Source organism: Ammospiza nelsoni, chromosome 19 (assembly GCF_027579445.1).
Source record: "Ammospiza nelsoni isolate bAmmNel1 chromosome 19, bAmmNel1.pri, whole genome shotgun sequence".
NCBI classification, from domain to species: domain Eukaryota; kingdom Metazoa; phylum Chordata; class Aves; order Passeriformes; family Passerellidae; genus Ammospiza; species Ammospiza nelsoni.
Genome location: NC_080651.1, coordinates 7,143,032 through 7,166,894, shown reverse-complemented (window position 1 = coordinate 7,166,894; position 23,863 = coordinate 7,143,032). Strand labels below are relative to the sequence as shown.

The 23,863-nt window shown below is 52.4% G+C and overlaps 1 protein-coding gene across 2 annotated transcripts in view; it reads left to right on the top strand.

The window, feature by feature from the left end:
• The first annotated feature begins 501 nt into the window (after positions 1-501).
• Positions 502-23,863, top strand: part of MGAT5B (alpha-1,6-mannosylglycoprotein 6-beta-N-acetylglucosaminyltransferase B) — an 80,299-nt gene continuing 56,937 nt past the window's right edge. For both annotated transcript variants that reach the window (XM_059485792.1, XM_059485791.1), the window contains exons 1-2: positions 502-715; positions 7,528-7,640. In XM_059485792.1, the coding sequence (XP_059341775.1) occupies positions 648-715; positions 7,528-7,640 (181 nt within the window). In that variant the 5' untranslated portion in view covers positions 502-647. The remainder of the gene's footprint in view (positions 716-7,527; positions 7,641-23,863) is intronic.

Genomic DNA, 23,863 nt, shown 5'->3' with positions numbered 1-23,863 from the left:
TGGTCCCCTTGGCAGCACCCTGGAGCACCCGGGGACTTTGGGGAGCCACGTTGTGGCCGTGACTGTGCCCCCGAGAGAGCTGGGGCCGCAGGGCTGCAGCCTGGTGCTGTCAGAGACTCAGACCCGCTTTTACCCACAAGGGAGGTTTGCCCTGGTCCTGATCACCCCACAAATCAAACATCGCCCGGGCACGTTGCTGGGTGGCATTTCTGGTCATCCCTGCCTCCCGGGGTCCCCACGCCGGGATCTGTCACCTGCGCGGGGATGCTGCCGCCCTCTCCGCCCACACCCGCTTATCCCCCCCGCACAAAACGCCATCCCCTCACCTCGGGGGGGTGCCCACCTTCACCTCCCCCTTCCCCGCTGCCCGAATCCCCCCCCTGTGCGGGCGCGGTAGCCGCTAGATGGCACGCGGAGCGCGGCGGAGCGCGGCGGGGGCTCCGCGGGGCGGCGCGGGGCGGAGCGGAGCCGCAGCGCGGGGTGCGCGGAGCGGAGCGGAGCCCGGGGGCCCGGCCATGGGCTCGGCCGGCAGCGGGCAGGGGCAAGGCTAGGGCGGGGGGGGTCCCCGCAGCGCCCCCCGCCCCGCACAGCCCCGCTCGCCGCTGCTGGGGGGGCGCGGGGCCGCCCCCTGCCCGCGACGCCGAACGATGATCACTGTCAACGCGGATGGCAAGATAATGGTCAGGAGATGCCTCGTCACCTTGAGACCCTTTAGGTAAAGTTGGGATTTCATCCCGGCGCTGCTGCCTCGCCCGGATGCTGCGGGCGGGGAGAGAACGGTGCGGGGGCTGCGGCTGCGGGGCAGCGATCCGGGCGGGGATGGAGCCCGGCTGGGGATGGCGGGGATCGGGGCAGGGAACCGGGCAGGGATCGGGGCAGGGAACCGGGCAGGGTCCGGGGAGGGAAACGGGCAGGAATCGGGGCAGGGATCCGGGCAGGGTCCGGGGAGGGAAACGGGCAGGAATCGGGGCAGGGATCCGGGCAGGGAAATGGGCAGGGATCCGTGTGGGGCGTGAGGATGGAGCCCAGCTGGGGATGGCGGGGAGCGGGCAGGGATCGGGACAGGGCTGGGGATAGAGCCCAGCTGGGGATGGCAGGGATCGGGCAGGGATCCATTCAGGGATCTATGCAGGGTCCGGGCAGGGCTGCCCGCGGGGCAGGGATCCGGACAGGGATCCGGACAGGGATCCATGCAGGGATCCATGCAGGGTCCGAGCAGGGCTGCCCGTGGGCACCGTGTGGCTCCTGCAGCTCCCGCTGGGCGCCGGTCCCGGCTCGCCTCGGTGTCTCCGGGGTTATCGCGGGGCTGCTGCCGCTGGCTTTTCTGGGAAAGGTTCTTGGGGATGTTGGTACTCGAGGGGATTCGGTTCCTCTGGTTTGAGCGGGCTGGTGCAGCTGGGGATTCCGAATCCCGCCCTGAGCTGGCAGTGGGGCTGGGGTGGATGTCCAGACCTGAACTCCTCCGGCTCCAGCACACCCGTACCCACCCTTTGCTTTTTCCCCTTGCTGGAACTCCCCATTTCTGCTTCCATACATTCGCTTCCCCTCTCCAGCCCTTGCTCTCCGGCTTCTTTGCTTCGCCGGAGACGTGCTTGGGTTGGTCCCGAGCTTGAGATGTTGGGAGATGCTGGCACTTAGGTGGTTTCCCGATGGGGAGAGGGACCAAAACCCCTTAGAGATAGAGGGGAACGTGCCGGGGGACGAAGCTCAAGGTGGGGCCAGCCCAGCCCAGCGGCTTCCAGCGCTCCCTGCTGTGTTTGGAGCTCTGGGGTCACCGCAGGGATCGGCTCGGTGCCTTTTGCTTAGCCCGGGTACCGCCGGGAGGGAGGGAGGGAGGACAGGCTGGGCTGGCACTCAGGTGTGAGAGGTTTCCTGCCTCTCCTCGGGAGCTGCTCGGCTCTGTTTGCACTCAGGTGTGAGAGGTTTCCTGCCTCGCCTCGGGAGCTGCCTGGCTCTGCTTGCCTGGAGCGATTTCTGCTCTGGATGCCGCGGCACTGCCCTGGGACTGAGGAACGTGGCCAAGGGGATGGCACAAAGCACTGGCAGAGGTGTGAGGGCTCCCAGAGCTCAGGGATGAGCCTGGCAGAGGTGTGAGGGCTCCCAGAGCTCAGGAGTGCAGCAGGGAGTGACTGTGGGGACACAAGAAGGGCACACACACTCATCCCAGGGGATGCTCTTTGTCTGGCTGTTTGCTCTCCTAACTTGGGTTGAGTTCCACAGTGAGGAGGTGGCTGGCTGGAGCATCCCTGTGCCCTGGGCATCACCCCTGAGGCAGGGGAACCCCATCTCCAGCAGTGACCTGGGGTCAGGGTCAGGGGAGAGCACAGGGATGGCAGGGTGATCACAAAGTCCCATCAGGGGTGAGGATGAGTGTGGGTGAGGGGTTTGTGGTGGCTGGATGGCCTCTGGTTGCACAGTCCTGGCCATGTGCCCTGGGCTGGCTTCTGCTCTCCAACCAGTACAGACCAGTGCTGGTGCCACTGGAACCACTGGGGTTACCTTGATTTAACAGCCAGGCTCTCCCTGTGCAAGAGGAGGAATTCCCAAGCCCCTCTCCTTACTGTCCCACAGTGCCAGGACCTCTGCCCCTCCTCCCTGCTGCTGCCATGAGTGTCACCCCCCCATGCCACAGTCCTGTGTCACCTTGCTCCCAGCCCAGCGTGGCTGAGTGTTGGCACTGCCCAGCTCCAGCCTGGTGCCAATCAGCTCTGCTCCCCTAACATCAGCACCCCCATCCTCAGCTGTGGGTCAGGGATAACCCCCAGCAGTTTTGGTTTATATTTTATTTTATTTTATTTTATTTTTTAAAATTTATTTTAATTTAATTTATTTTAATTTATTTTTTATTTTTAATTTTTTTTATTTTTATCTTCAGTGGGAGAAGGTGCTGGCAGCCAGGATGGGTCCTGTGAATGCACAGGTTCCCTGCTGCTGGCTGGGCAAAGCCTCCCTGCTCTGGGAATCCCTGGTGTGATCCCCTGCCTGATGGGGATCGGTGCCATTGGCAAACAGCAGCAGGAAACCGGATCCTGTGCACCAAAACATTTCATTAACCTCCCTCCAGACACGCTCAGCAAAGCAACGCAGAGCCCTGAGCTGGGAGAGCACCTGCAGAGAGGGAGCAAATCAGTCTGGGAAACCACAGGAATGGCCAGGGGTGGCTCTGACTTCATCTCAGCACCAAAGGGGTCTCACCCGTGATGGTGAGAGGCAGGAGAGCTGGGTCCAGGCAAGAACTCACCAAGGAGCCCTGGCCCACCTCACCCAGCCCTTGGCTCTGTAGCTCTGTTCACCAGCTGGGAACCCAAGCCAGGCTTTCTGGGGGATGTGGCAGTGGTCAGTGAGAGCTCCCTCTGGTCCCTGCATGGATCCCATGGCTGAGCATCAGTGTGACAGCACCACAGCCCTGTCAGGCTCCAAGCAAAAAGGGTTTGAGGGAGAGGAGTCATTCATCAGCCTGACTTCTGCTGGTAGGAATGGTGGCTCAGCTTTTGGTAGTTGAAATCGTGTCGAATTAAAGGTGTTACCTGACCTGCAGCCCTTGGTTTCCCCCTGCAGGATTCTCCTGTGGGTCCCAGCTGGGGGATGTGGCACCATGGGCACAGTCCCAGTGTCACATCCCCAGTGCCACAGCCCCATCCTGCTGGGTGTGCTGGCCTTCCTCCCCCAGCACATCCCAGTTCAGCACTCTGACCCTCCTGGTCAGAGTTCCTCAGTTCCATGGGCCAAAATCCTCCATGGCTGGGGCATCACTTCCAACTTTCATTTAATTTTCATTTAACACTTGAGGAATTTCACTTTCTTTTCTTTTGGGCACCAAGCCAGAGCCCAGAATTGTGAACATTTCAGTTTGGGGAGGATGTGGAGAGTGACTTGGCACCAAACTGCGCCGAAGTGATGAATTAAACGTGACATGGATGACAGGCAAAGCCAGCATGCAGGATAGATGTTATTTGGTCCTTGGAGCTCCAGAGTCTTCAGAGAGTTTTGATTTTGGGGGAGAGAACCCAGTGCATTTAGACCATCTGGGATCTGGTATGTTTTACCTACTTTGCTGTAAATTTGTTTTCTGTATAGGGAGTTTCCACTCAGGTGAGTCTGGTCCAGGCACTTTTATTCACCTGGAGAACAGGAGCAAAAGTAAAGGATTTGGGGTTCTCAGGCTGAAAGCCCAGCCCTGCACCACCCCTGCTCCCTGGAGCACTGCTCTGGGCTGGATCCACTCATCTCCCAAGGACAGCAATTCCAGTAGAGCTCCAATTCCTCTTTTTTTCTTTTTCTAATTTTTTTTTTTTAAAGGAAAAAAAGCATCTTGCATCTCCCCTACTCTCTCTGTAATCCGGTCAAAATGAAAAAGGTTTAGTTTCCTAGGGAGATGGTAGAGCACAGATCACCTTTGTAGCTTTTTCTTCCCTTCCCCTTTTTCTTTCTGCTCAGTGTTTAAGGATCCCTCCTTGCCAGACTATAATTATGAAGATTAAAAAGCATCACCAAGGTCTTGCATAATGATGAAGATATTGTCAATAGGAAGTGTGGGAGCAGGATCAGGGCTGAGCATTTACTGAGGTGATGCTTTTTTAAAATGGGGATACCAGGACAGGGCCATGGGTGGGTTTTGGACCAGGATGGACCCTGGGGTGCAGGACCTGCCTGGGCTTTGAACTCTTTCAGCTTGTTTCTTCTCCAGCCTGCTGTCCCAGACAGCATTCCCTGAGGGCAAATTCAGCCCTCCAAAGCCAAGCTGGGTGCAGCAATCCCCTCCAGGGTGCTCCTGAGAGCCTTTCCCTGCGCTGGGCTCAGGCTGTGGCAATGGCAGACCAGGCACCGACGTCCCCAGCTCACCCCCTCTCCAAGCTATTTATGGGACACCACGTTACTCTGCAGCATCAAGGACGCTCTGCTGCCTCCACCATCACCTCCCTGCTGCAGCTGGACCTCAGCTCTCTGCAAACCTTCCTCCCAGCCAGCTCTGGAGGGGCTGAGGGCTGTGTGGTGTCTGTGTGCACATCCCACAGCTGGGGAGGGGGTGGCTCTGCTCCACTGCTGACTGCTTGTGGGGCTGTGCCTGCAGGGATGGGAGCCTGGATCACTGAGTGCACAGTGGTTTAGGTATCCTGTAGAAATTGCTTTCCACTCCTCTAGGGGCAGCTCATTCAGAAATGAAGGGATCTGAGCTGGCCCAGGCTGCACGGGGACGTCAGGCAGTGCTAGCGATGCACTTGAGCATCCCCTCACCAGGTGGGTCAGCTCACCCAGGTGGGTCAGCTCCAGCTCTCCCAGGTTCAGTTCTTCCAGGTGGGTCAGCTCACCCAGGTGGGTCTGCCCTGCCAGCTCTCCCAGCTCTCCCAGATTCAGCTCTCCCAGGTTCAGCTCATCCAGGTGGATCCCCTCTCCCAGGTTCAGCTCACCCAGATTCAGCTCTCCCAGGTGGGTCAGCCCCAGCTCTCCCAGCTCTCCCAGCTCTCCCAGCTCTCCCAGCTCCAGCTCTCCCAGGTGGATCAGCTCTCCCAGCTTCAGCTCTGGCCTGGCTGTCAGGGAGGGTTTGTGCTGGTGCTGGGTGTGCTGCTGGCACAGCTCATTGGTGCTGACAAGCCCAGGGTGCTGCTTTTACCCCTGATTAGGTGGGAGGTGAGAAGGCTGACATGCCCAGAGCCAGGTGCCTCTGATCCATGGGGATGGGGCAGGGCTGATCCACAGGGATGAGCAGGAGTTGTCTGCTGTGAGCAAGGCGGACCCTCTTGGAGCAGGCAAGGAAACCCTTTGTTCCTGAGCTGGCTGCTGCTGAGATGAGGCTGTCCTGGATCTGGGCTCAGGTGTGTGCTGTTTGTGTGACTGCAGCATCAGAGCTGCCTGCACGGAGGTGGGAGCTCAGGGCATCCCCTGGCAGTGCCCAGGAGCCTCTCCAGGCAAGGAAAGCCTGGCTGTGCTGTGCAGGGACAGCAGGGAGCTCCTCCACCAGATCTCCCTGGGGAAGCCCAGCCCTTCTTGAGCTGCTTGACCTGGCACTTGAGCTCTTCACAACATCTCCAGGCACTAACAAGGGCTTTGAAGCAGGTCACTTTATTTGTTAGCCCTTTCCAGCAGCAGATAATTGCAGTGCAGAGCTGAAGGCTGTTCCTATTCCTGTGCCTTTCAGCTGTGCAGGGATGCTCAGTGGAGGGCTGGGGGCTCCACTGCCCCTGGAAAAGCCTGGGTGGCTGTGCTGTGGCAGCTCCTGAGCCCTGTGGAGGATGCTGAGAGCTTGTAGGAGAGCTGAAGGCTGCTGTGCTCTGTGCTTTGCTTCCCTTTGGCTCAGGGATGCTGAAAGGCAGCAATGCCAGGGCACCCCTGAGGGCTCCCTGCCCCACTCAGGACTGATTTACCTGTTACAAACCTGTTGTTTCTCCAGGCTGGCTGGGGTTGTCTTTTCTCTTTCTCCTCCTGGAGATTTCCCCTGGGTTTGAATCATGCTGCTGCTCTGGGAGTGTCACACTGACACCTGGCAGTGGCTCTGCCAGGGCTTTTCCCTTTTTTTAAAATTTTTTTAATTTTTATTCTTTGTGGCTGCTGCACCTCCAAGGAGTCCTGGGGATGATGGCAGCGTCTCTGAGCAGTGGAAGGAGGCCAGACATCCATCCCTTGGCACAGAGCACTCTGCTTTTCACTCCAGCCTGGCACAGAGCTCTTGCCTTCAGCCCTTCCACGCCCAAAAGAGGGACTTGGCTGAATTTGGGCAGGGCAGGAGCAGTGCTGGGAGCTCCTGTCCCTCCTGGAGGTGCCATCCTGCCCTGTGTGCCCCCTGGGAGCCACTTCCCTGCCAGCCCTGTGAGCAAAGCAGGGCTGGGATGGCCCCAGGCCACACGAGTGCAGGTGCCTGCTTGTCCCCTTGTGCACAGGGCACACAATGACAGTGCTGCTGGCCTAGTTACAGGGGAACAAAAGGCTTTGTATAAAAAAACTAAAAGGTTTTTTTTTTTAGATCCTTTGGGAGGAAGGGAAGGTAAAGGTCTCTCTTTACTCCTCTCTCCCAGAGGAACACAGGAATTGTTTATTGTAGTTGTTCCCGTGCTCTGGGCTGCTGGGCTGGCCCTGCTGGAGCATCGCAGGGCAGTTGTGGTCTGGTTTGGCTTCCCTGCTGAAGATGCAGATCCACCACTCCCCCTGAGTGCATGGGGGTTTCCTCAATTCCTGAATTCCTCAAGGCCTCAATTCCTCAATTCCTGAATTCCTCAAGGCCTCAATTCCTCAGGGCCTGCATTGGAGAGGCTGCAGGGATTTCAGAGGGGGGTCTCAGGCAAACCCCCTGCTCAGTGCCAGGGTTTGTGTCCTGGGCTCTTTGTGAAGGGTCTGGGGTGAGGTGCTGGTGGGGTTGGGGCTGCACAGATGCTGCTCCCTGCCAGGGCTGGGTGAGGCACAGGGATGGAGCTGGGATTGCCCCAGACACCCAAAGCCTCTCCTGCTGCTGTGCAGAGGGATTATCCCAGGGGCACGGGGTGCTGGGGCTGGCTGCTCCTCACACCGTGCTCCAGCTCTGCTTTCTCTCTGCAGGATTTTCGTGCTGGGCATTGGATTTTTCACGCTGTGCTTCCTGATGACATCCCTGGGAGGGCAGTTCTCAGCCAAGCGCCTGGGGGACTCCCCCTTCACCATCCGCACCGAAGGTGAGCACGGCCCCACAGCCTGGCCTGGCTCACTGGGAACACACAGTGTCTGCTAGGGAAGGCAGGAACCTCCCCTGACATGGAAAATGCAAACCCCCTCCCTCTGAATTATTATAATTTTGTAATTAAGGGGCTCTCGGGCAAAGATATGGGAGCAGGAATAACAGTTATTACGGAAGAAAATAAAAAGATAAAATAAACAATGCAGTAAAGCAAAACAACACTGACAGAGTCAGAACACAGCCTGACACCTGACATTTTGAAATTAAGGGGCTCTCAGGCAAAGATATGGGAATAGGAATAACAGCTCTGTACTAGGAAAATTAAAAATACAAATGCAATTGTACAAACAAACAAAAACAGCACTGCCAGAGTCAGAACATGCCCTGCCCCTGTGTGTCAGGGGGTGTCCCAGCCCCATGCCATGGGGGCTCAGCCCTCCTGCAGTGCCAGCTGTGGCTCTGCTGCAGCAGGGATCCTGCACAAGGGGGGAGTTTTCCTCTGCAGCTCCAGGGCTGCTGCAGATGGGCCTGGGCTCCCTCTGGCCATGCAGGGCAGCAGAAAGCTGCTCCTCTGGCAGTGCAGGGGGCAAAGGCTGCTGTGCTGTGCCAGGCTCAGATTGGATCCAGGTAGGAATGCTTGGCTCCTCCCCTGGGCGGAGCATCTCCCCATGGGATGCTGGGATTGGATCAGCCCTGCAGGGACACTCAGTGGCCATGGAGAGCAGAGATCTCCTGGAGGGAGGGTTGGCTGTGGGAGAGATAAAGGAAAAACTGCCCCATGAACAGCAGAGAACTGCCCCAGCTCTGACAGATAGTGATAGAACACACACTCCCATTTCCAACCTGAGATCCTCATGTGGTGTCCCCATGTGCTTGGTCCAGCTGAGCTGATGAGTGCCAGGGATGCAGGAGGATGGTGCTTGGATCTTCCATTCCCATGGGTGTAGCCATGATATTTTCTGAAAAATCCTTTCCTTAGTATTTTTTCTCCTGAGAAGCTGTGAGGCCTCAAGAACAAAATGTAAACAATTGTTATCTGCTGCTGTGGAATGCAACAGGTGCATCTGTGATTGGTCTCATGTTGGTTGTTTCTAATTAATGGCCAATCACAGTCAGCTGGCTCGGACTGTCTTGGTCACTCACAAGCCTTTGTTGTGATTCTTTTTCTATTCTTAGCCAGCCTTCTGATGAAATCCTTTCTTCTATTCTTTTAGTATAGTTTTAATATAATATATATCATAAAACAATAAATAATAAATCAGGTCTTCTGAAACATGGAGTCAGATCCTCGTCTCTTCCCTCATCCTCAGACCCCTGTGAACACTGTCACACCCAGCTCCTTCCTGGCCCTTTTTGGGATTTTCAGGATGGCTCAGAGCCCTGTTGGCCTCTCTTGCCGTGTGTGGCTTTGCCCTGTGGCTCCAACCTGGCTGTGCTCACACCCAGAGCTGTGGCAGGTGGGGCTGAGTGCTGGGGATGCTGACCCTGGCTCCCAGCAGGAAATGGGGAAGCAGCAGGATCAGGATCAGCACTAGCAGCAGTGTGGGTGTGTGGGCTGCCTCTGGTCTGACCTATGGAGGGTCTGGCTCAGGTGCTTGGAGGTCTTGGTGGGTTTGAGCACTTGGGGCCTGCAGGGAGTGGAAATTGCTCCTTAGGGAAGGGGAAATAAAAGGCTTTGTGGTTTTATGCAAAGCCTTTTTTTTATGCAGGTACTGAAATGTAGAAGAGAAATATTCTGATTTTTAGCAAGTGTTATGTTGTATTTAACACCTATTTTGGCAAGACGCAAAATCAGCTCAGGAGACACTTGTGTGGTGGGACAGTCACTGCCCTGCTCTGGGAGGACACTGCTCCATGGACTGAACTTCCCCTGATGTTTTCTCTGAGATTCCAGTCAGGTGAAATGCACAGAGGGAACTGCCCGGCTTGAGCTGCCCTGAGCAGGGTGAGATGGGCTTGGTGAGGCCACTGTGGTCTTCTCCTCCCATACTAGAACCATGGAAGGATCTGAGCTCCACAGCCTCATCCAGAATGTGATTTTGGAGCATTAAATCCCTTCCTTGAGGTGCTGGAAGAAGTGCCAGCTGCTTCCCTACAGGAGGAAGGGGATAAAGTGATGTTTTCCAAAGGCTGGATGGTGTTAAACCTCTTAGTTGACCTTCCAAGAGCTGTTTTTTCAGCCTGTGGCAGCTGGATCTGTGTTCTCCCTGTGGGTGGAGGACATGGTGGCTGATGTTCCTCCCCTCTGCTCCCCTGGCTGTTCCCATCACCAGCTCCATTCAACCCCTTTCTGTGTTTTCCTGGTGGCCCCAGCCTGGAGCAGGTGGCAGGGTCGGTGCTTTTCAGTGCTCCTGCCCTTGCTCAGGGTAGGTGTCCCCATGGGGAGGGTGGGTTTATGTTCCTGTCCCCAAGCCAAGCACATACCTGGTGAATGGAGTCTGGTTTGAGGGGATTTCTTCCTTCCTGGGATAAGAAACAGCACAAGGAGAGCGGGCAGGAGCCCCCAGACCAGCACCTTCTCCAGAGCTGGCATTTGAGGAGATGGGCTCTGAAAAATTGCTGAGCTTGAAATGAAAGGTGTCATTGTCACAGCTGCCCTGTGGCCCAGAGGAGCCCCAGTGTCCCTGAAAGGTTTGTAGAGAACTGAAGGAAAGGCAGAAACGCCGATGAGCTGTGGGGCCAGCTGAGCTGTGGCACAAAACCTTTGCTGGTTCTAAATTTGAGGGTGAAATAATGGCAAAAATACCATTACTCAGCTCTTCACCCCCTTTCTGGATGCCTTGGAGTGGTTTTTCCCATCCTTATCCTTAATTTAAGCCAGACCTTTGAATCCACTGGCTGCATCCTTGTCTATCCCTTGTTTCCTGGGAGCAGTGTCAGCACAGCCCCAAATCAAAACAAATCTCCTTTTTCAGACCTTACACCTCAAATCCTCCCCATTCAGGGGTTCAGGTGATTAAATCAAGGTGTGTAAATGGGTTCACCCTCTTGCCTGAGCCTCTCTGGCTCTGCTGAGGGCTGGGAGAGATGCTGCTTTGCTCCAAGGTGCTGCAGCTTGAATGCTGCTTCTGGTAATGCCTGACTGGTCTCATTTAAAGAAGAAAAGCAGTAAATTATAACCTAGGTCCTCTAATTTTTCAAGGTTTTGGTCTCTTAGCTTTCTAACTGGGTAAGGCAAATCCTGCTTTGTTAGAAAGCTCAAAAATTCGGTGCAAATCCAATTTTTTCCCCTATATTCAGTGGCTTTGCCAAACAAACTATTGCTTCCAGATGAATTGCTGCACATTTGGCTGTTGTTGTGCTGCTTATTGAGGAAGATGAGCTTCATTCATGGCCTCACACACTGGTTTAAGCACAAAGCATCCTCTCTGCTGTCTCTGGAGGAAGATGCTGGAGGGAGGTTGTGTTCTTTGTCCCCAACGCTTGGCAGGCACAACCTGAGAGGCTTTTCCTCACTCTTTAACACCTGGTTCAGGCTTTTGGGGTTCATCCTTTCCTGTCACAGCTTTTACAGAGGCTGCTGTGGTTCCCACTGTGCTAATTTTATTTTCTGAAGTACGTGCTGCCTCCCAGGCTCAGGATGAATTTTGATTTAGGAGTGAAAGGGGGTAACAAAAGCATAAAGAGCCATTAACATTCCTCCTGGCCACGGTGGGGTGTTTGTAGGGACTGGCTGTGCCCCAGGGTGATGAAGCTGTTCCCAGGGGTGAGTAACCCCCAAAGCAGAGTGGGACCAAGGCTCAGGGAATGTGCTGGCCAGGAGCTGCCCAATGTCACCACAGACTCTCTCTGTCACCTGGGACAGGCTGTGGTGTTGAGGGGAGGATCTGGTGGCTGGAGAACCAGGCCACCCATGGCCAAGGCAGGAAGGGTGGGGAGCTCTTGGATTGCTGTTGATAATTGCTGTCCCAAGATGTGCATGATGTCTCTGCTTTCACCCGTGCAACTGAAGAACGAGTCTGGACTCTTCACTTTTCGGTCCTGAGGTTGTTTATTAATTCTTATCTATAAAATTTTCTTTCTGCCCAGCCGAGATCTGCTCAGCAGGGCAGCCACAGGCACCCTGTGTTGTCCTTTTATACTACAAACTATGTATAACATATTTACACTTAATTCCCAATGCCTATCACCTGTGTTAGGCAGTGAGCTTCTACTCTAAACCAATCCCAAAGTGCCAACATCACTGCAGAAAATGGAGAACAAGAAGAAGAAAGAAGGACTGGACACGCCCAGATTCCTCCATCTTGTCCCCATAACTCCCACACCAAAAATCCTAAAATCTACATTTTCACCCTGTGAATATTTTATTATTACACTATTCAAACCTGTGTGACTTTCAGGTCCTCATACAAAGCTGGCAACTTACTTCAGGGGTCAAAATCAAGTCTCCAGGTGTTCTGAGCAGCATGCCAGGGTCTCTGAGCCCCCTGATGGGGTTCTCAGGGACTCTGGACATCCAAAGGGATGTGCTGAGTTCCCACAGGGAGCCTCCCTGGAAATGGGAAATGGGGAATCACAGCCTCTGGGGAGATGGGAAAATCCATCCCCGCAAACTCTGAGGTGAGGGGAGGGCAGGGCTGAGCCCTGTGCTTGGGGCAGGAGCTCAGGGGGCTCTCCTGGCTGAGGGGAGGTGCAGCTCACGTGCAGTGAACATCCAGGTGCTGCTTATTAGCACTGTGAACTCTCCAAAGGTCTGTTTGAATAACCAACTGGCATTTAATTAACATGTGTTCTGGATCCCAGGGAAGGCCAGGAAATATTCCTGGCAGTGGTGGTGGCTGTTCAGCACACAGTGCTGGGCTGAGGCGAGCTCAGAGGGGCAGGTTAATTGTGCTGGGCTGGTGATGAGCTTTTGGTGTGATGAGGGATGGGAACCTGCACAAACCAGTGACCTGGGGAGAGGTCCTGGGTATGGCCTCAGCTCTGCCATGCCCAGGCCTGAGTGTTTCCCAGGAATGGGCTCCTGGTGGGAAGGAGCCTGGTCCCTGCTCCCCCTGGGCTCCTGTAAGAGCCCTTTGGAGCATCATTCAGTAACTGGTGGGTGTTGCAGGGGAGCTGCCAACATCCCCCTCCATGTGCTCTGGGGTGGGCAGCTCTACACTGGAGCTGGAGTATAAATGGGGTGGGTTTGTGGTGAGTGTCAGCTCCTTCCTGGGCCTGAGCCCAGCTTTTGTGGCTGTTTGTGCTGCTACTTGTTCCCAGGGCCCTGCCAGACCCAGCTGAGCAGGGGAAGCTGCCCTGTGCCCTTCAGTGTGGGCTGGGCTGTGGTGTGGGAACCCAGAACATCCCTCTGTCTGTCCAGCAGGGCCAGGACCCTGCCAGGGGGCTCAGACACCCTGGCACAGAGCCCAAAACACCTGTGGGTTTGATTGTGACCCGTGGAGCAAATTACCAACCTTTTATGAAGATCAGCAAGCCACAACAGTTTAGGTAGAATAATAGTGAAGTTATCACAGGGTGGAAAAGTAGATTTTGGGGTTTTTGGTATGGGGATTCAGGAGGCAAGATGGAGGGAACTGGGTGTGTCCAGCCTTTCTCCTTCTTCTTCTTGGCCTCCATCTTCTGCTGTGATGGTGGCACTTTTGGATTGGTTTAGAGTAGAAGCTCACTGTCTAACATAGGTTATGGGTATTGGAAAGTAATTGTAAACATTGTATATGTAGTTTTTAGTATAAAGACATAACACTGCCCTGAGGGCAGGAAGAGTGCCTGGAACTGTCCTGCTGGATGGACCTGGGCAGGGCAGGAGAAAGAATTTTATAGATAAGAAACAATAAACAACCTTGATACCAAAAACTGAAGAGCTTCGACTCATTCTTCAAGCACCCAGGCTGGGAAAAGAAACTTTTAACATTCTCGGGGTTGCAGCGACCCAGAAAGACCCTGAGACTGGGGGATGTCAAAAAATTATTTGTTTTAAAATAATCCAAAAAATCCTTTGGGCTGTGAATGGATGCTGAAGTTCATGGTCCCTGGTCCACTTTAGGCTGAGGCTGTTCCTGTTTCTCCCTGAGTGACCTGCCCAGCCCAGCTTTGAGCCTCAACTATTGCAATTCAAAGGGAGGGAGACTTGAAAATGCCCCAGCCCCGCCCAGAGCTTTCCTGGCTCCTGAACTGTGCGAGCAGCCAGTCATAACCAAAATAAACATAGATGTGAGGCAGGAGCATGAACAGGAGAAATGGATAATGTCATAGTCCAGAAGTTAATCCCATTTAAAATTTGATTTTTGTATGTGAATACCTTTCTTGGAGGCTCTCTCCAAAAGCCAAGCTTCTTGGTGTCTGCCAGAAATCATTCCTCAGATGGATTCTCTGCTTGGTGATTCGCTGCAGCAGAGGCTTTGCATCTTAACAATAAATAAAAAAAAACCCTTCTGAAATGCAAGTTATTTTATCCTAATCCTCTGCTGTCAAGTAAACACAGAAAGAGGTTGCTTTGTTTTGAAATGGCCACTGAGAGAATTTATTCAGCAAACAAAGATGTAGATAAAAAAGGGAAACAGAGAAGTCTATAAATTTTGAATGTGGGAGATGCTTTGGAAGGGCTCTAGACTCAGGAGATTGAGTTTTCTGTGCCCTCTCATTTAGAATTTAATATGTTTGATGATCCTTTTTCCCCCCAAGCATCTTCCTTGCAGTTGGTTTACTGCCAGAGTCAGGGGGCAGGAGGCTGCTGCTGAAAAAGCACCAAATTCTGTAATCATGGTGCTGGGAGGGATTTGGCTGTGGTCCCTCAGGCTGGATTTGGTGGGATGTGCATCCTGCTGGTGGAGCGTGCTGCTGCAGGGGATTAGCCAGGGAAAATAGGTTATTAAGTGTTAAAACGTGATTAGATGTGGCTGGAATGGTGCCTGCAACTGCTGGGGCTGCCTCAAAGAATCAAAAGCCTTTGGATTCCTCTTGCTGTTGGTTCCTGCAGGGTTGGGTGTGAGGTGCTGGAGGAATTTGCTGCAAACCCAGGGGAGGTGTAGGACAGGTCCTGAAACAGCTGGAGCAGAGCCCTGCCCTCGTGCTGGGCTCCTGCTGCCTGCAGAGGGGTCTGGTTTGATTTCAGCTCACCTTGCTGCCTGTCTTGGTTTGGAAAGCCAGGAGTCTGCTAAGGAAGGCAGGAGCCTCCCCTGAAATGGAAAATGTAAACCCTCCCCACCCCTCCCAATTGCTATAAATTTTAAATTAAGGGGCTCTCAGGCAAAAATATGGGAGCAGGAAATAACAGTTCTTTAATAGGGAAAAGAAAAAAAAAGGATAAAATAAAGAATGCAGTACACCAGAACAACACTGACAGAGTCAGAACCCAGCCTGACACCCTGTGGGTCAGGGTGTTGGCAGCAGTCCCGTTGGAATTGTGGCTCAGCCCTCCTGCAGTGTCAGGGGTGGCTCTGCTGGAGCAGGGATCCTGTAGAGAAGGATGTATTCTTCCTCTGAAGATCCAGTGGAAGAAGAGGCAGCTGCTGCTCCTCTGAGGAATCCAGTGGAGAAGCTGTGCTGGTGTTCCAGAATCTCCAGATTATATCCAGGTAGGAATGCTTGGCTCCTCCCCCTGGGCTCCCATCTCCCAGTGGGATGCTGTAGTTCTTATCAGCCATGCAGGGACTTTCAATAGCTGTTATCAGCAGATGTCCCCTCTCAGGGGGGTGTGATTGTGGTCACTCAAAGAGAGAGATAAGGCAAACTGCCCACTTGACAAAGGTGGGGATGGTAATGGAAAACATCTTGCATTGCCATCTTCAACACTGACCTTTGATAGAAGCATCTGAAGTGGCTCACAGGTATCTCTGTCCTTGGGGTCACTGCTGCAGGGGTCCTGGAACCCGCTGCCTTTGGGAAGTGGGGCTTTGCTGAGCTCTAGGGTTTGTGTTTGCTGTTCCCATAACTGTTTTTTCAACCTGTATTTAAGTGTTTCCTGCTGCTCAGCTGCAGAGCTCAACACCTGCCTTTTCCCACCCCAGCATCTCCAGCTGGTTTCCTGTGGCTGAGCACAGCTGGGCTCCTGCGCTGCGCTTCCTCCACTGCTTTAGGAGCAGGATTGGTGGGAATGGGATGAAGGAAGGACAAAAGTGGGGGAGAGCTGATTTTAGAGCTCAAGCTGGAAAACAGAAGTGAGAAGAGGTGAAGCTCAGCCTCTACAGGGCTGTTGCACCTTGTGCTAGGTTGCTGAGAGGTGTTTTGGGGTCTGATCTCAGGGCTGCCGGATATAGACTCTGATGGGGTGATAAGCAGCTTGTGGGCTAGAAAAGAGGTTTTCCCAGTCCTACAGCATCACTGCAGCTGGGCAATGGTAACTCAACCTGGAATCTGTCTGGGGGTGGGCAGTGCAGCCCCTGCAGTGACTTCCCATGGTCTGTGATCCAGCAGAATTGCAGGTCACCAAAGAACAGCTTCTGCTGCAAAAAGATTTGGTTATTTACGTTCATTTTGGAGGGAATAAAAATAAATGTAGAAAAGAAAAAAAATACATACATATACATATATATACACACACACACACACACACACACATATATATATATATATATATATATATATATATATAAAATGTGGGAGCCTGCCCTTGCTGGCTTGGGGTGTCTTGCCCCACATGCAGACCATGGGGAGGGAGGCTGAGCACTGGGGCTCCTTTGTGGTGTCACAATGGCTCTGGTTTGCCACGTTGGGCTACAGGACTCAGAAGAGATCCAGAGCCACCAGCCAAGGCGTGTTGTGGTGGAGATGGCGTGTAATGTCACCTGGCAGGAATCCTGCCCTGTTCTCCTCAAAGCCTCTCAGTATTCCAGCTCTGCCTCTCCTGCTTGCTCCAGTTCCTAGAGTCTCACCTGCTTAAAGCGATTTCTTCCATCAGTGAACACAGAAGAGGAGAGAGGGCGATGTTCAGGGCTGTGCAGCACAGCTGTAAGCTTTGCTGTTTGTGGTTTCTGTTTCTCTCCAGAGCAGGGGTGTTGTGGAGGGGTGGGAATTGTGCTGCAGATGGTAATGCTGAAGGTTGCTCGGGGTTTTGTAGGGCATTTTCACCATTTCAGAGCCACAGCACCGTGAAGCAACGGGATCTCATGTTATTTCAATGCCTTGGATTGCTCCCTGAGGAGAGGAGCAGAGAGGCCAAATAGAAATGTGAGAACCTACATGATCTCCTCAGAGGGGTCCTTTGCTCCTGCTCCCGGCTCTGCTGCTTTTCCTTCTGCTCCAGCAGTGTCCCAGCTGGGTCAGCATGGCCAGGTAACATCACCATTTGTTCTCACAGAGGAGGCAGAAAGGTCAGGCTTGGATTTGCCAATGATCAGAGTGAGCTCGAGCAACTCTGCCATTCCCCTCGCAGTCAGCTGTGCTGGGAGGAGGAGGAGGAGGAGGAGGAGGAGGAGGAGGAGGAGGAGGAGGGATCTGTCCATGATCCTGACCCCCTGTGTACCCTCTCCTTGTGAGGGCTGACAGCAGAGGAGGGCACAGCTCAGTTCAGCTCCATCCTGGCTGCACTGAGATGCTGCTCAGCCCAGTAGAGCTTTAAAATAAAACACAGGTGTGTTCACCCTCCCTCACACCATGAGGGCCCTGATGAAGGAGTAATGATGAGGAGGACTCCATCTTATCAAAGGCTAATTAATTATTTTATTATACTATATTGTTCTATACATCTAAAACCGAATCTGCCAGGCACTCACTCTGCACACCCTGCACAGAATCTCGTGACTGTCAGTGACAGTCCTGACACACACACACACACACACACTTCTGGCCCTGAGAGGCCAAGGAAACAAAACACCATCACTCTGGGTAAACAATCTCCATGTTGCATTCTACTTTGGCACAAACACAGCACAGCAAATTATGAGAATTGTGTTTTCTTTCTCTGATGTTCAGAGAATGTGAAACCCAGAAATATTCTTGGGAAGAATTGTGCCTCGCTTTTCTCTGTGAGGAGAAATGTGGGGCTACTCTCCCTCTCTCTCAGGAAAGGTAATTTTCAGGACCCATTTGAAAATTTGGGTCGCTGCCACTTGTGACAGATTCCAGTCAGCTTCTGGGCAGAGCACACAGTTCTTCTCACACTTGGGGAGCTTGGGGTGGGCAGAACACCCAAAAGTTGCTTTGTGGCTTTGGGAATCCCTTTTCTTACCTGCTCTGGGTGGGGAGAGCACCTGGGAGTGAGGGCTTGGGCTGCTGCCTCCTTGAGACACAGCCCACACACCTGTGGCTCCAGGGATGTTCCTGTTCCCTTTGTTTTCAAGTGTGGCATTCACATCCTCTGAAAAAATCCCTTTGCCCAGGATTTCTCTCCTGGGAAGCTGAGAAGCCTCAGAGAAAAGGAAAAAAATTCTTATCTCATTTGCTTCTCCTGTATTGTGCTCATGTGGAATGTGTTTGGAGATTGTTTACCCACAGGTGATTGTTTCAGTGGATTCTGGTGTGGGTTGATTGACTCTTTGGCCAATCAGGACCAAGCTGTGTCAGGACTCTTTACAGAGTCACGAGTTTTCATTATTATCTTTTTAGCCTTCTAGAAGCATCCTTTCTGTATTCTTTAGTATAGCTTAGTATAGTATTCTTTAATATAATATAGTATCATAAAATAATAAATTAGCCTTCTGAGAACATGGAGTCAGATGCATCATTCCTGCCTTCCTTGGGACATTCCCAGCAATACAATATTCAAGAAATCATGTGAGTTTTAAATTTATCTTGCTGCCTTTAACGCTCAGCGGAGGCGACAGGAGAACCAGTTGTGAAGGCTCATGTGAGCAAGTGACAGGGAAGGGAGGGAGGGAGCTGGGCAGGCTCTGCTCACAAACGGGGCACTAATTATCCCCAGTTTCCTCCTGAGTGAGTTATGAGCCTCTCCTGGGCTGCTGGTGTCATGTTTTGATGTTGTCTGCTGAGCAGCCCTGGATAACTGCAGTGTTTGTGAGCAGTTTGTCAGGATCAGCGGATGCTGGAGCGTGTCTTGCTGGCAGAGCCCAGGATGCTGCTCCAGGAGGAGGGATCAGACTCTTCTCAGGGTCTGAATCCAGAGTTTGCTCAGGTAAAATTCCCTCAAAAGACAAGAGGTTCCCCTCTTGTGGGGAATGAATTTGTAGAAAATTTTTAAAACTTGATAGAAGCTTTATGTAGTGTATATTTGTATGTAAATTTTAAGATAACAAATGTTGACTTAGATATGATATGGAATAAGGTAAATATTGTTAAGAGTATTCAGAATAACACTATTGTTAGTGTTTTTAAAACACCTTTCAGTGTTACCCCATCTCTAAATTAAAAAAAAAAATTAATCCACCACGCTCTCCCATCCCCTTTTCCTGCACTGCCTGGGTGTTGTTATCCAGGCTGCTGTCTCAGGTGCCAGGTGTGGGTCTGAGTGTGGTGTCACCTCCTCAGCACCAGCTGGCACCTGCAGATCCTGCGTGTCCTGCTGCTGCATGCAGAGCTGGATTAGGCTCTCCTGGAGCCTGTGGGTGCCAGCCAGGGGGAAGCCACGTGGAGAGCAGGCTGGGCAGCTCCTCAGTGCTTGGGGCTCACTTCCAGCCTCTCTGCTCCAGCCCTTCCAAAGCTACTCCATGGATCCTCGGAGGCTGGAGCAGCCAGCTGATGCTGGAAGAAGTTGTGTGGTTGGTGCCAAGTGGAGCTGGCTGGCTCTGGGAGCAGCTCCTCGCTGAGGAACTGCGCTGGGAGTGATGGGGTTTTGATTTCTCCTGGAGCAGCAGGGCTGGCTCTGGGGCTCCCCTGGAAATGCTGAGCTTGGCACTGTTCTGTAAGAGCTGAAATGAGGGATGTGGGACTCCAGGCTGCTCTCCAAAATGCAGTTTTTGTACCCAAGATGTCACAGCAGTCCAGGGTCGTGGGTGACAGAGCTGTGCCTACAGCTGTCAGCTCCAGCTGCAGGCAGGCCTGGAGACCCTTTGGTTTTGGTTACAATGCATTACAGACTTTCCTTTTCTGAGCATCTTCATACAGTAGAACCAATCTATACTTTAACTTTTATCTATAGCCTCTCATAACTACTATAATTACCATATTCATGTTACTGTTTTCCAATCACTAAAAGTTAGTACATTACAGTTAAAGCTAGAAGTTGTTTTTCAGTTTTCTTGCAGTGGAAAATTCTGAAACCTCTTTTCTACTTGCAACATTTGCTGCCTTCTTTGCCTGTGCTGTCTTTCTGCTTGGTAAAAACATCTTGTTTGGGGTGGGTTTATCCTTTGCCCTAAGCCATAAAAACCCCTTCTAACTAACACACCCTTTGCCTCTTTGGTTATCCAGTTAGACTGGCTCAGCAATTCTTTTCTTCTATATCAAAACTTGCTTCCATCTCTATTCCTTCATCAGACTCCACATTCAAAAATCTTCCTGCTAAGCATCCATATCTGTGAGACTTTCTTGTCAAACTTTCATCCTTCCCAACACCGTTCTCTTCCTTCCTTGTCCAAGCATTGGTGGGGAGAAAGTAGTTAAGGGAGACACCAAAGCCAGGCAGAGCCCAGCTGCAGGGTGAGGACTTTCTGCCCCAAACTTTGCCTTTAGCCAGCCCCTGCTGGATGCTCAGCTGCCCCAAGGGCTCTTTGAGCAGGTGACACAACATCCATGAGTGCCAGCAGTGTCACCGAGCTGGGGTTTCACCCCATGGCCATACAGGAGTGTCCTTAATCTGCATTTTTTTGGGAGCAGACCATTGTTTCGTCTGGGTTAAATAAAATCATGTGGCCTCTCCTTCTTCTGCTGCTGTCCCCACTTCAGCCCCAAGCTCTGCATCCATCATTAGGTGCCCTGTGCTCCCATCCTTGACCGACTCGTGGAGAGGGAGTTTAAATGGAGGTGTAAAACTTTAGTGCCCTCATTAAATTGGTGTTGCAGGCAGGGAAATGAGAGCTGTTGAAATAATGAAAATAAAGGCATCCCTGGGGCTCCACGTGACACTGGACGCTCCTGCCCACTTCTGTGGGGATGTGCAAAATGCAAAATGCAGATTGGTGCTTTGCAGGGCACAGAGGGGTAAAGAGAAGTGTCAGGGCTGCTGTTGCAGTGGTTAAGGCTTAATCCATCCTGGGAAAATGTCTCTTCCTGAAGAAGTGCCTGTTTCATGCAATCACTGCTCAGGATTGAATGCCTGCAGGCTTCAAGAGAAGAAAAAAAAATTATGCCACCAAAGCCATTGGAAAATGGAAGTGTGAATTCACACACCTTGAAGTGGGGCAGCAGTAATGAGGAGCTCAGGGATGTGTGCTGGCCCCTTCCCTGCTGGCCCTGTGTCAGAGGAGGCTGGAGCAGCTTCTGCTGCCCTGGCACTCTGTTATCTCCATAAGCAGGGACACCCAGGGAATGATTAAATCAATTAATTGATTTTCTATAGCTCATAAGGAAGTCAAATGGCATTTCCATCAAGTTGTGATGAGCCAACACCCCACCATGGCCAGGAGGAATGTTAATGGCTCTTTATGCTTTTATTACCCCTTTTCACTCCTAAATCAAAATTCATCCTGAGCCCGGGAGGCAGCAGGTACTTCAGAAAATAAAACTAGCACAGTGGGAGCCATAGCAGCCTCTGTAAAAGTTGGGTTTTCCCATTGATTTATTTGTTTCTCTGCCTTAAACGAGAGAGCAGGGCTCAGTTCAGCTTGAGAAGAGATTAGCTGAGGCTCATCCTGCAGCTCTGCCAGTGCCCCCCAGCTCTGGCCCTGCTCGGAGGATCCGGCCCCTGGGCTCGCTGGACACTGGTGGGTTTGGAGGAAGGGATGATTTATTTGCCCCTGGAAGCAAAGTGGCAGGATGCCCAGCACTGTTTGGCCAATCTTTTTGGCTGAATGAGAAAGGGTGATCATTTTAGAAGTGTTAAATGAGTGAGTTCTGAAGAAATCACCTTTTGGGGCAGCTGTGAGCGTGGCTGTGGGCTGGAGCACTGGGTGTGCAGGGCTGGAGGATTGATGGGGCGCTGAACCTCCTGGAGCCTTTTTTTTCTGGCTGGTTTTGGGCTGTGCAAGTGCTGAGTGCAATCCTCCCTTCCCTGCAATCCATGGGGCACTGGCTGTTGGCAGTATAATTGTCCCTGGTTGGGCAATAGGGACCATCAGGAGGAGAACCTTGAATGCTGGTGCTGTTGGAGAGACTCCTCCTGTAAACACCAAGAACACACACAAAGGTTCGTCCCTGGGTCCGTGGAGTCACTGTGGGGCAGTCCCTGTCCTGTGGGACCTGTGTGTGCTGATTTCTCCTCAAACTGGGGGTCTCAGCTGCAAATCCAGGCTCCAGTTTGCCCCCAGTCCCAACAGCATCCACTCCAGTGTGGGGTGCAGCCATGCCCCAGGAGCTCTGCTGTCCTTAGGGCTTTGCTACAGCAGCTGCCCTTCTTCCATCTCTGTGCTGGAGCCCTGTGTTTTAGGAAGCAATTTAAAATCAATGTTAATCTTGTAATTTGGAAGCCTGTCCTGCGGTGTGAGGTGTTTGAAGCGCTGCAGAACAGCTTAAAATGCAATTTCAAATAGTGCTGGCTGGCAATAGAGAAGCAACTAAAAACTCCCTGCTGCTGCTCTTTTAAAAGAAAAAAGTGAAAGGGGGATGAGAAAGAAAGATGCATTAAAAATATAAAAAATACATAAAAATATATAAAAAGAAATAAAAGCTGAACTGCAGCTTGTGTTGAGGTTGTGTGTATTCATCTCTCCTTCCCAACTCCCCCAGTTGTGGGGGGGGGGGGTAGGAGATCCAGCTCTCTTTACCTGCAGTCATGGCTCATGGCAGGACTCCTGGGACTGTCCCCATGTCCCAGAGGAGACATCAGGTCTCTGGTGTGTGTATGGAGGGGTAAGAAGCAATACATCTGGGGGGAACAGCCCTGAGCTCTCCTTACAGCTGTGAAACGCTCCTGACTGGGAGTGTGAGTGTTTGTATTGTTTATTTTCCTGCCTTTTCTTATTTGTATGGAAACTGGGAGCAGACATGTTTGGGTGGAGCTGCAGGCTGTTCCTGCAGGGCTTCCTTTGGGATGGGAGGGAGCTGGAGGGGTGGAAAAGCATCAGGATCCTCTTGTGCAGGCTCAGCTCGGGGTCCTGCAGCTGAGGGAGGGAGGAACAAGACCCCAGAGCTGTTGGCTGTGGATCCCAAGTGAAAGGAATAGTGGATTTGTCTTTACAAACAAGCTGTGGGTCTGCTGGTAGATAAAACCAGCACTGGGAGATCAAAGAAACGATGGGAAGGATTCCACTGATTGATGAATGGAAAAAGATATTTACCTTTACAAATAAACTGTAGGTTTGCTGATAAATGAAATTGGATCTTGAAAGGTGAAAGAAACAATGGGAAAGCGCCATGGACCCCAGGCACTGCTGCTGTGGGGGGCTGCAGGAAGGCAGGGGGGTCTCCTGAACCCAGGGAAGGGTTGCAATTGCTGCTGTCACATGGCTGCACCTGCAGAGCTGTCTTGGTTTGGAAAGCCAGGAGTCTGCTAAGGAAGGCAGGAGCCTCCCCTGAAATGGAAAATGTAAACCCTCCCCACCCCTCCAAATTGCTATAAATTTTAAATTAAGGGGCTCTCAGGCAAAAGTATGGGAGAAAGAATAACAGTTCTTTATTAGGGAAGAAAATAAAAATATAAAATAAACAATGCAGTAAACCAAACCAACACTGCCAGAGTCAGAACCCAACCTGACACCCTGTGGGTCAGCGTGTTGGCAGCAGTCCCATTGGAATTGTGGCTCAGCCCTCCTGCAGTGTCAGGGGTGGTTCTGCTGGAGCAGGGATCCTGTAGAGAAGGATGTATTCTTCCTCTGAAGATCCAGGGGAAGAGGCAGCTGCTGCTCCTCTGGGGAATGCAGTGGAGAAGCTGTGCTGGTGTTCCAGAATTCTCCAGATTCTATCCAGGTAGGAATGCTTGGCTCCTCCCTCTGGGCTCCCATCTCCCAATGGGATGCTGTAGTTCTTATCAGCCATGCAGTGACATTCAATAGCTGTTATCAGCAGATGTCTCCCCTGAGAGAGGAGTGGGTGTGGAAGAGATAAGGAAAACTGCCCAGTGAGCAGAAGACAGCTGCCACACAGATGGCAAATAGAATAAATACATCTTGCCTTGCAATTTGGGACAGGAACCCATGGTCAGGTCCTGCCTGCCCTGGTTTTTGGGAGGGCACAGAGGGTCTGACAGGCTCTGCCTGCCCAGAGGTGCAAGGAGAGTGAGGCAAAACACCCTGAGGCTGCACACTGACACAGCAGTGCAACAGAGGAGGCATCAGTCCAGGAGGAGGTGAT